This window comes from Vombatus ursinus, unplaced genomic scaffold (assembly GCF_900497805.2).
Source record: "Vombatus ursinus unplaced genomic scaffold, bare-nosed wombat genome assembly UNPS02014809.1, whole genome shotgun sequence".
NCBI classification, from domain to species: Eukaryota; Metazoa; Chordata; class Mammalia; order Diprotodontia; family Vombatidae; genus Vombatus; species Vombatus ursinus.
The window spans coordinates 15,577,033-15,589,575 of record NW_020954587.1 but is presented as its reverse complement, the minus strand read 5'-3'; the positions used below and the strand labels follow the sequence as shown (position 1 = coordinate 15,589,575).

The window sequence follows — 12,543 nt, the reverse complement described above, 5'->3', positions numbered from 1 at the left end:
TCATTGTTGTTGTTTGTCCTTAATTCTCAAAAAGCAACATGACATCAGGGAGGTGATACCATGACATTCAAGTGAATTGGATTTAAGTGAGAGAAGGTGTGCAAAGTCACCACTCTCCCTTTCTCCTCTCAAGTCATCTGGTTCCAGTGGTAAAATATAAATCAGTACGACTGGAGATGGCCCTGGATGTAGTATGAGACCTGGGCCTTTTTAAGCTAAGTATTAAGGGAGGGAAAGGAGAAAAAAAAAACAAATAAAACAAAAATGTGAAGCCTGGGCCTTGCCTCCTTCCTTTGGAAGGACCAAGCATAAAGTCTTTTATGGGATAACCCTTCTAAAATTGGTAGGATTAAGCAGGGGAAAGGGAACAAACAAAACACAATAACAAAAAAATGTTGTAGAATACAAAAGCCAGAAGTCCTAAGCCTTTCTTTCTTCCTTCAGAAAGACTAAAAGTCTCACAGTCTGGTCCATGCAGTGGATGATGCCACATCTTTGAAGTTCATGGTAAGTCTCCTAATGTAGAGTGGTGATGATGAATCAGAGCAGCATCAGCAACATCAGAGCTAGAGCATAGGTGATAACATCTCAGGGTAGTCACATATTCCTTCTCCTGATATGAGGTGGTGGTGTTGAGCAGGAGCAGCTCCAAGAACATCAAGGCATCTGCACGACACTTCTGGCATAGCCAACAATTCTTTATCCTGCTTCAGAGTCAGGGGGAGGGAAAGAGACCTGTCTTCAAGTATTTGAGGCCTCTATTAAATAAGTATTGGACTTATTGTGCTTAGCCCAAGTAGGCAAAACAAGGAGCAAGAGATGGAAACTTCAGAGACACAGATTTAGTCTTGATGTCAGGAAAAACGTCCCAACAACTGAGCAATCTGAAAACAGAATGGGGTGCCGCAGGAAGTAAAGTTTTTCTTGAAGCAGAAGCCAGTAGACCCCTTGCTAGGGACATTGTAGGTGGGATTCTGGTCCAGATGTGGGTTGGACTAGATGACTAATGGTATTTTCCAAATGAGATTGTGTGGTTTTGTGAAGTTAAACTAGTAGAGATGATAGTGAGAAGGTTCTCTGCACATCTTCTCTAGGCCCACAGAAGGTTGTCAGAGATATGCAGAGGCAGAGAAGGAAGAAGAAAAAAACAAAAACAAACAAGATTTAAAATCCATCATCCTGTTACATACTGTTAATAGCAAAAGAATCCATACCATATGATACTTTGATAAAAATTAGTTTTATCTTTTTACTTATTTTTTTTTTTTTTAGAAATCACTAGGGAAGAAAATCATCAAGCACTGAGAACAATGACTGCCCTGTCTAACAGTACTGCCTCATACCCCTTCCTTTCTGAACCATTGGAAGAATACATCCAAAGAGGCAACCATTCCTCAAGTGCTGTAGCTCACAGTGCTGGTGGTGAGTTGGAAGCCCTGTACATCCTCATAGTGCTTGGTTTCTTTGGCTTCTTCACCTTGGGCATCATGCTGAGCTATGTGCGCTCCAAAAAACTGGAGCATTCCCATGATCCATTCAACGTATACATTGAATCAGACATATGGCACAAGAAGGACAAAGCATATTTCCAAGCCAGGATCCTGGAAAGCTACAAGGGATGCTATATCATTGAAAACCAGTTTGTGGCTGAACAGCCCAATATATACATTCCAGAAGAAAAGCCCTTGACCTGAAGGGTAAGATTTTACCAGAAACCTCATTATCATGTAGATTGATTCAACTTGGATACTTAAGTACCCTCAGGTGCTTGTCCCCTCTGACTGGGGACTGGAGGGCAGAGCAATAAACTCCTCCCCAAACCTCTCTTTATAGAGGGCCCAAAACTGTCCAACTGTCTTCATTTCCCATAAACCACTCTGCTTAGTTTCAATTCCACAGCATGCCCTGGCGCCAGGTACTGTCTGGTTGCCCCCTCTCCATCCCCGACCTTTTTCAGCTTCCTTTTGTGTATTGTCTTCCTCTACTAGATTGTAAGCCCCTTTAGGGCACACTTTCTTTTTCTTATTTGTATCCCCCGCACCCACACACAGTGCTTGACACATAGTACTCACTTAATAAATGTTTATTGACTAGTCACTGTTGAATGGGAAAAATGGAAGCAGTTTTTCACTTCTGGGTGACCATTCGGACCTGAAAGTTGGTGCTTCAAACCAAATTACATTCAGCATTTTTATGCTCATATTCCTATCCCTGTGAATAATTTGTATTTTTTGTAGTCTATGCATTTGAGGGGTAATGGGTAGAAACAAGGTTAAGATATTTTGTATTTTTGTTTCCAAACTACTTGTAAAATTGTAACTGACATTGTAACTTATCTCTGCCAGTAATTTTGGGACCATGGTACTTGCCACAAAAACATTTCCATTTCTTTCATGCTGACTTCCCACTCCCAAGTCATATACAAATTCCAAAAGCAACTATTCTCAAAGTGTGATCTGTGGACCACTGGGATCCTGAAACCCTTTCAGGGGGTCTATGAAGTCAAAACTATTTTCATAATAATACGAAAATGTTATTTGTCTGTTAAAATACACCTCCCTTTTTTCAACTATATTATATGTGTGAGGCCAGATTTTCTTCATATGTTTCAAACAATGCAACAAATTGCAAGGGATTGAATGCAGAAGTAAATATGAGAATCCAGTTTCTATGAGAATTAAATCTTCTATTAAGACATTTATAGAGTGCTTGCTTTAGCAGCATACATACCACAATTGAAATGATATGGAGAAGATTGGCATGGTACCTGCCCAAGGATAACATGAAAACTTGTGAAGAACTCTATATTTTTACTTTCTTTTTATTTTTTTTTTGGTCTGTGTTTTCTTTTGTAACATGGCTAATATGATAATGTTTTGCATGACTGCACATGTATAATCTATGTCAAATTGCAAGACCTCCTTAAGGAAGGGAATAGGGAGAGAGGAAAGGAAAGAATACAGAACTCTAATTAAAAAAAAAGAATGTTAAAAATTTTGTTTACATGTAATTGAGATGATCAGCTAGGTGGTACAGTAGATAAAGCACCAGGCCTAGAGTCAAGAGGACCTGAGTTCAAATCCGGCCTCAGACCAAACACTTGACGCTTACTAGCTGTGTGACCCTGGGCAAGTCACTTAACCCCAATTGCCTGAAAAAAAAAAGACATGTAATTGAGAAAAAATTAAAATTAAATGTAAAAAAGACAGAGATTTGCAAAATATGTAAAACAAAGATACTTCTCAATAAACATTTTGGAAAATATATTTATTTTCACAAATATGTGTTATCTATGTTGACATGTAATGTGTTTATGAATGTTATTTTGAATTAATTAATAGTTCAAAATTGATCAAGTTTAATTTTTAATAATGTAAATACCAATAAACATAGCCCACATAAACAAAAGATCTTTAGAGTATTTTGTAGTTTTTAAAAATATAAAAGGATCTTAAGACCAAAAAGTTTGAAAACCACTGCCCTGGAGAAATAATATGATAGGTGAGTCATTTGACCTGGGTAAGTCATTTAAATTCTCTGAACCTCAGTTTCTTTATCTCTAAAATAGAAATATCAAAAGCATCTACTTCACAGGTTATGATGAGAAGTGAATAAGATAACATCTATAAAGCACTTTGTAGATATTAAAGTATATGTAAATATGAGCTATTCTGGCAGAAGACCTCTTCCTACAGGGAAAGGATGAGTTCCAGAGGGGGGAAAAAAAAACTTCTCTAATTCAGTAGGTATGATAGTGAGGAGTTAGTTACTCCACCACAGTAATGCATAGCATTTATCCAACTGTAACCCGAGGAGAGCTGAGCCAGAGGTGGCAATCCCTATTTAAATAGCATGCCATAATACTAGACATCATCTGAAGAAACGTTGCAACCTATACTCCAAAACCCCACTTCAAAAGAATGCTTCTGAGGGTGGAAAGGGAGAGGGATTGCTGCTAGGAGGAGCTGTCATACCCCACATGTGAAAGAATCCTTTATCCAGCATGACCCTAACAAAAAAAAAAATTATGAAAAAGGAAGTCATTAAGTTGACCTTTAAAGGGATTCCACTTCTCCAACAATCATCAGGGCTATCAGCAACACAGGATTCTTATGAAGACTAAAATCTCAGGAAAAAAAAACTGGGATTGTTGTCCTTTAGGATGATATATCATTCAAAAGATGATGAAAGTCAGCCTGAATGCCTTTAGACATAAAAAGCAGCATCTAGGCTTTGGGATTCTCCTTTAGAAGGAAAATATGGCTTGAGAGTGATTTTACTCATCACTCATTTTTGTAAATAGTGATTTCTCATATTTGTTTTTGGAGCCAATAAACACTTAAGTCCTTCTCTGATGTATCATTCTGGTATGGAAGTGATAGTGAATTCTTCAAGGCTATCCCAACAGAGCATAAGTCCTACCAGGTTCTACCATACTAGAAAGGCTATTCAAGTACGAGCCCAGTGACATATGGGATCCCTGCCATTCAGAAACCAGCCTACCAGGTCATAAGTTCAGAAAAACTTAACATCAGAGATTTCACCATCAAGCAATTAATTTTTCAGCCACAGCAATTTACCTAGTCAATAAGCATTTATTAAATGGCAAACCCTGTGCTAAGCTCTCAGTATACAAAGAAAAGCAAAAGTCAGTCTCTGCTCTCAAAGAGCTCCTAACTAGACTCTTGGTATTTGAACTGCTTCTTTTCTGGATGCTTCAAGTATTTTTTCTTTAATATGGGAGTTCTGAATTTTGTCTATGACATTCCTCAGACTTTTCCTTTTGGGATTATTTCAGGAAGTGATCAATGGATTCTTTCTTTCTTTTTTTTTTCAGTAGATTCTTTCTATCTTCACTTTGCCACCTGGTTATTTGGACAGTTGTCATCAAATGACTTCTTGAAATATAGTGTCCAGCCTTTGTTTTATAAATCATGGTCTTTAGGGATTCCAGTGATTAATAAATTATGTCTCAAGATATTTCTAGATCTGTTATTTTACATAGCAAATATCTTGCATTTTCTTCTATTATTTTAATCTTTTGATTTTTGTTCAAGTAGTTTTTGTGACTTCTTAGAGTCATTGGTTTTTGTTTAGTCTATTCTAGTTTTTAAGGAGTCTGTTACTTGGGTTGGGTTTGCTACTTTCTTTTCTAAGCTACTCATTCTCCTTCTCTTATGTCTTTTCTCAAGAGCTTTTATTTATTTATCCATTCATTCATCTATTTATGTATTTATTTTTTAGCACTTGCTTAATTTCTTTTAATTCATATAGTCCTTGTGGAAAATCTGGTTGTTTTTTTCCTTCCTTTGAGTCTCTGCCTGTTGTTTTTACAGTCACTCTCTTCAATTTGCAATGACTTTTTTATATTGGTCAATATTTTCTTTGATTTATTTATCACTCAAGTTTTATTTCCTTAATTGGGGCTTTATGTCAGGGCTAGGATCTACCCTGTACTACAGTTTTGGGTGGGGTAGTCAACCTTCCTTGGCCATTTCCTGGGTCACCTGGATTTTGTACTAACCTCCACCTCCTGGGATTAGGGCCCCTGAACCTTCAGTTCAGAACACAGGATCTTCAAGTTCCTCTCTATTATTTCAGAATAAGTTGCCAGAGATCTCAGATCTCCTGGACCTGGGATATCCCAGTCTAAGTGCTTCTAGTTGCTGCTACTGGCCACCGACATTTCCTTTCACTTCCAGGGTTTTAACACCAAAGCTTTCTGATCATTCTGGACTTCTCTTTGGGGCACTCTCTGTTCTTACTGCCTCTTCATTTCCCACCACCTGCACTCCTTGAACTGGACTCCACCATATCCCTGTGCCTGCTAGCTTCAGTCTCTCATTTTTTACCTACCCTCTGCTTTTCAGCCTCTTTTTATGTGTTATCCTCCCCAGAAAGATTGTAAGCTCCTTGAGGGCAGGGACTATCTTTCTTTCATTTATATGCCCAGTGCTTAGCAATGTATCTGGCACTTGGTAGGTACTTAATAGATGTCAATTGACTACCTGACTGATACAGTGCCTCTCAAGCTATACAAGTACCTTGCTGATTCTGGCAATAGGAGACCTCTCTGTGCTTGTACTGGCTTTGCTGACAATCCCTTTTCTTATTGCCCTCAGGCTTTTAGACAGCTTCTTGTGGGTAGAAGTCACTTACTATAGTTTCTCTTTAAATTTCTTAAGAATTATTCACTATAGTCCTATTCCCTCATTTTACAGATGAGGAAAGGAGAAAGCAGAATCAGGAAGAAATTGTATCCAGGAGGAAGATATGGTCAATAGAGTTAAAAGCTGTGGAGAGGGCAAAGAGAATGAGGACAGAGAAAAAGTCATCAAATTTAGCCATTTGGAGGTCATTGGTTACCTTGGAGAGAGCAGTTTCAGTCAAGTGTTAGAATCAGAGGCCAGATGGCAAACAAGTAAGAGATGAGTAGGTGCTGAGGACATGGAGGCAATGGTCGTAAGAGTTTGGCAGTAAAATGCAGGAGACGGAGGATAATAGCTTGAGCAAGATCAAGTGAATGTTTTCTAAGGATAGATTGGATATATGTTTGTTTTCAAGTAGTGTGGAAGGAGTCCATAGATGGGGAGACAAGTGAAAAGGAGAGTGTTCAATGGGACACACTCAAGAAGAGATGAGATTGAAGTCACAAGTAGAGTGATTGGCAAAGAGTTCTACCACTACCACCCTTTCTCAGAAATTGCAGTAGGGAGGAAAAGGAGGATTACAATGCAGAAGGGTTTTGCATTGTGAAATAGAGAAGATGATGGTGCTCATGGTAGATGGACTAATTGTCTCAATAAAATAGGAGGCAAGAGAAATAGTGGGTGGAGAGGCTTGAGAAGAGAGGGGAAGATTTTGGATAGCTGTTGATAGAACCAATAGAGAGCTAATCAAAGAAGAATAAAAGTTTTGCCATTAATCATTGAGGTCTAATTGAAAGTATACGACTTAAATTTGTTGCTAGACCTCCTTCAGTAGTGTTGGAAGAAGGTGGAGAAAAGTGAACAGTTGAACTTGTAAATTACAGAGTCAAGAATTAAGAATAAAGAGAAAAAATTGAAGTCAGAGTAAGACTTGGAGAACATAGAGGGTTAGAGGGACTGAAGATTGTGATGAGAAAAAACAGATTTAGGAGGAGTGAGGCAGATGGAAAAATGGAAGGATGGGAAATTATGATCAGAGGGAAATCTCAGTGCCTAAGGTCATTGAAGGTAGCACAGTCATGGATAATGGCAAGATCTAAGATCTAATGATTAGATCCATTAAATGAATTGATCCATGAAATGAATTAGATCCATGAAATGAAAATCTCTGTGTGTGGCTAACATGAAGATGTAGATCATAGTATTTGAGGAGATTGATGGACTAAGAGGTCATGGTGTTAAAAAAAAATGCAACTTATCATAAGAACAACATCTACCCCACATGGGCTAAGCTGTGCTTTTCCTTTAAAAGAATTATAACCATCACTGAGAGTTAATTGGCCCTGAAGGCAAACCCTTAGCTGTAAAATAGCTTCCTGCTGGATGAAGAACAAAGTCAGCCAGTTAGGAGTTAGTTGCTACTCCTTCAAGTTTGACCAGTGTGTCTCATGACTGACACCAAGACAAGGAAGTTTCATTCAAATGAATAACTGTTGTGTCCTTGCTGAGTTGTGTCTTTCCATGCAAAGGCTAAGTAAACTTCCTTTTGTTAACTGCTGGATGGTCTGTGTCTTCTTCATTATAATTCTGAACCTGAAGAGCCAGATCAGCCTGAGTCAGACCCAGCCTACACAGATAAACATGTGTTTTGAATCCCATAAGCATTAAAGAAGGGTGTGGAATAAATAGAAACACCATGAGTCAGCTGTTGTACTCCTCAAGAAAGAAGGGAGAGTCAGGAGAGTATAGCAATAGGAACCTTGATGGATTGATGGATTGGTGGATCGATGAATCAGTGGATGGATATAAAACATTTCAAAGAATAATTGGTTACTAAATAATAGTGGCAAAGGTAGGTTCTAGAAGTATCAGTGGGGAACAAGAAACCTACCAATATTTTCTGCTGGGTCAGTGTGTATATAAGAGGTATGAGAGAAAGAGCAACCTGGAGAGGGTGGGCTGGTATGCAGATAACATATAAGAAGATTGATGACATATAAGATAGAGGTTAGTGTGATATCTATAGGGACAAAGCTCCAGATGGCACTTTGGAAGGAAAAGACAAAGGAAGGGTAGAAATCGCCTTCATGGGGATGATAGTAGAGGGAAAGGTAGTTAGTAATAGGGCTTCTCCTTAGCAGTTGTCATCTCTAAGTTTTAAGGAGTATGGAAGCAGATGGTAGTAGTTTGCTAGGTATGGTATGAGGAATGTGTTTTAATGGAAGCTTCAGTGTTCAGGTTGTATAATAATGAAGGATAGCATTGGGGTGGGCATTCACTCGCTGAATTCTTGGAAGTGAGAAATTCAGACTGAGAGTCTAGGGATAAAAATTTTTATTATTATTATTATAGCTAACATTTGCAGAGTGCTTATTTTGTGCCAGGCACCATTCTAAGCACTTTATAATAATTTCATTTGATCCTCACAACAACTCTGTGAGGTAGGTGCTATTATTATCCCCATTTTACAGATGAGGAAGTTGAGGCAAATAGAGACTAAAATGACTTCCCCTAGGTTACAGAGCTAATGGATGGCTGAGGCTAGATTTGAACTCAGGTTTTCCTGACTCCAGGCCCAGCACTCTATTCACTGTGCACTTGGCTGCCAAGTAAATAACTTGTGTCCACAGCAAATGGACTGAATTCACATAGAGGGCCTACTCCATACACATGGATGTTGTGAGGATCAAATGAGATAATACATATAAAGTGCTTTGGAAACCTTAAAGCAATATATAAATGTTAATTATATCACTTTTATTATTATTATTATCCCAAGAAGGATCAGGCATATTCAGAAGATATTACACATATGGAGAATGCACTTGACTCTTGGTTGGGTCTGCTGAGAGTTACCCTGGTCTAGGCCATGTTAGTTCTGGTAGGAAAGGCATCAAGTTTTTGCAGAACTAGACTTAGTAAATGCAGGTCCCCATTGGTAATAGCCTATGTCCTACTTAAATACTCCATATATTTCTCCATTGTCCTTAAACCGTGAGACTATATTATCTCAAATACACATTAGTGGTTTCTCTATAGGTTTCAGTGTGATATCAAATAACTAAATCAAATTAATATTGGCTAATAAAGGATGTGTGATGAGGAATGAGAAAAATACACTTTTTTCTTTGCCTTTAAGATGAGGAGATGGAATTAGATAGCCCTAGGTTTCATTTAGCTCTAATATTCTCTAATTCTTTGAGAACACATTATAATATTTAGAGCACAAAAACCTTAGAGAACACAATGTCACTCAGTAGCAGAGCTGGGATTCAAAGCTGGGTCTTCTGATAGTAATTCTGTTCTATTTCCATCATCCTAGCAAAATAATATTGCACAAGTGAGCAGGCTTATGGGTTAATTAAATCACATCTAACTACAAAAGAGGTCAGGGGGAAAAAATATACTAAGCCTGTCAATTGCAGTGTTCAGTCAGATGATTATGACCTACCAAGTACTAAGCAAGTAGGTAGGACCTGATCCTTGAAAAAAAAAAATAGTAGAAGAGACTTCTGGCCAACATGGCTGCCTAAATGGAGAGAGGCCCTCCAGATCTCCCATATATCTACTCCAGTAAAAACCTGAAATTCGAAGCAGAGTAAATAATGATTAAGAAATCCAATGAGAAAATACAATAAATGATTTCTTCTACTCCATAACTGCACAAATCATCAGAAGTCTACAGTAAATGGGAAAGGGAAAAACCCACCAATGCAAACAAAACCCAGACTCTCAGCCCAACCATCAAGAAAACAGAAACGTGTAGACTGCAAGGCTCTGTGTACAGAGGCAGCAAGAGCAAAGGGCTTTCTGAGAAAAACCTGGGAAGGTCAGAAAGCTGGGACCTTGGAAGTCCTGGGGAAAGGCAGCAACCAGAGCACCATGGCAGCTTTCAGATTGGAGAGGCCAGGCACCCAGGGGCTATGAAGTCTGTAGTAGTCTATCCTGAGACACCACAGAGATTCAGGATTCTAAAAATTCAGTGGTTGAAATGACTCTAAGCACAGGAAATAGAACTCAGCACTGGAATTGAGGAGACCCCTGGTAAAACCAAACAGCACTGACTACTGTATCCAAAAGCATAGCAGAGGTTCAAACCTGGCCCTGGCACAAAGCTGTAGTTCAGGAACTAAAACTGAAGAGATGAACAAATCAAAGAAAACACTGACCAGTATTAAATAATAATAACATTGTAGTTCTAGAGATCCCTTCTGCCCAGAAGGAAAGAGCATGAGTGAAAAGAGTATACAAACATAGAAGAAGGCATGGGGGTGGTGAAATGGGAGGGCAGAGCAGGCATCAGAGAAACCTCACTCTTATCTGAAATGAGCAAAGGAAGGTTGAACACATACGCAGAATTTGGCATAGAAATACATTAAACTAACGGGAAAATAAGCAAGGATGGGAGAAGGATGTAAAAGGGAGAATAATCCTTGGAGATAATAGCTGCAAGGAGAACAAACTTCATGATCCTGAAAGGGGTACTTAGTGGGGGAGAAATGAAAAGAAAAAAAACCTAGAATCCAAGGAGGTGTCTGAGACAATTGGGGAATGGCTGAACAGACTTTGGGATATGAATATAGCAGAATATTATTACACTGTAAGAAATGATGAAAGACAATTTCAGAGAACCCTGGGTGGTATGACCTGATGCAGAGTGAAGTGAAAGGAACCAGCAGAACAATTTATAAAACTGTTGTAAAGACAACAACGTTGTAAAGAAAAGTAACTTTGAAAGATTTGCAAACTCTGATTAATTCAATAATCAACCACTTCTCCACCAGAACAAGGATGAAGCTACTTGATAAATGATTGAATCAAGGTTCAGAAAGTGACATACATTTTGGGGCATGGCTACTCATGGATTTATTTGCTTGACTATACTTATTTATTACAAAGACATTCCACTCCCCAACCCTTCTCTAGGTTTTTAAATGGGGTGGGGGTGGTTAGGGGTGGAAGCAAAGTTGGCACATGAGAGAATGGATAGAAATAGTAATGCCAAAAAATAAAAACAAAAACCAACAACAAACAAGAGAAAGAAAGAGGGCCATTGAAACTCTCTCTCTCTCTCTCTCTCTCTCTCTCTCTCTCTCTCTCTCTCTCTTTTAATGCACATAAGAGACAGAAGGAATTCAGAAGGAAGCTTGGACAACAGGATAGTTTTAAAAGTGTATAATTCATTATTAGTCCTTTGGGATTGTCTTTGATCATTGTATTGCCGAGAATAGCTAAGTCATTCAGTTCTTTATTGAACAATATTGCTGTTACTGTGTACAATGTTCTCCTGGTTCTGCTCACTTCACTATGCATCAGTTCATGTAAGTCTTTCCAGGTTTTTCTGAAATTATCCTGCTTGTCATTTCTTATAGCACAATAATATTCTATTACAATCACATACTGTAGCTTGTTTGGCCATTCCCCAATTGATGGGCATCCCTTTGATTTCCATTTCTTAGCCACCACAAAAAGAGCTGCTATAAATATTTTTGTATAAATGGGTCCTTTTCCCTCTTTTTGGATGTCTTTGGGATATGGACCCAATAGTGGTATTGCTGGGTCAAAGGATATGCACAGTTTTATAGCCCTTTGGACATAGTTCCAAATCGCTCTCCAGAATGTTGGATCAGTTCAGAACTCTACTAACTTCATAACTAATGCACAATAGTGCATTTTCCTTTTTAGTCATATTAGCCACTCTGATAGGTATGAGGTGGTACCTCAGAGTTTTTTTAATTTGCATTTCCCTAATCAATAATGATTTAGAGCATTTTTTCACATGAGTATAGATAGCTTTGATTTTTTTGTCTGAAAACTGATGAAGCATACTATCCACCTACAGAGAAAGAACTAATATTGATTGAATACAGACTGAAGCATGCTATTTTCACTTTCTTTTTCTTTTATTTGAGTCTTCTTGTATAAAATGACTAATATAGAAATGTTTTACATAATTGCACATGTATAGACTATATTTGCTTACTGTCTCAAGGAGGAGGGAGAGGAGAAAGGGAGGAAGGCGGGGATAGAATTTAAATAAAATAAAAGCTGAGTAGACCTTAAAAATAAAAAAAAAAGGTATATAGTTCATTATATATGTTTTTTAAGCGAGTGGCATGAAATGAAGGTTCAGTTTCACATAAAATTCTCTTCTTATGTTTTGCTGCATATGTGGAAATGTTTTTTTGTGTGTTTAGGTTCACAATTAAAAAAAGTAAAATTAAAATACTATATTGTACTGCGCCTGTCTTGAGCACTGAAGTAACTGAGTAACATGCAGGCAATGACTGCCATCTAGGGGTTACTCAGTGCAGGAGATTTCCAATGTCAATCCTGTAATGAACAATTGAAATTCATTTGTGTGATTAAGAGGAAAGGCTAGCTCAGTATCTGA

At 38.1% G+C, this 12,543-nt stretch overlaps 1 protein-coding gene and 1 non-coding gene across 2 annotated transcripts; both read left to right on the top strand.

Annotated features, from left to right (window-relative positions):
- Positions 1-486: 486 nt before the first annotated feature.
- On the top strand, positions 487-1,694 carry KCNE1 (potassium voltage-gated channel subfamily E regulatory subunit 1). Its single transcript, XM_027875429.1, has 2 exons — positions 487-507; positions 1,273-1,694. The coding sequence occupies exon 2, from the start codon at positions 1,311-1,313 to the stop codon at positions 1,692-1,694; it is 384 nt and encodes a 127-aa protein (XP_027731230.1). The 5' UTR covers positions 487-507; positions 1,273-1,310.
- Positions 1,695-2,709: 1,015 nt separating this feature from the next.
- LOC114052891 lies at positions 2,710-2,812 on the top strand. The gene has a single exon (XR_003570323.1). It is a non-coding gene; the product is annotated as a U6 spliceosomal RNA (small nuclear RNA).
- Positions 2,813-12,543: the final 9,731 nt, after the last annotated feature.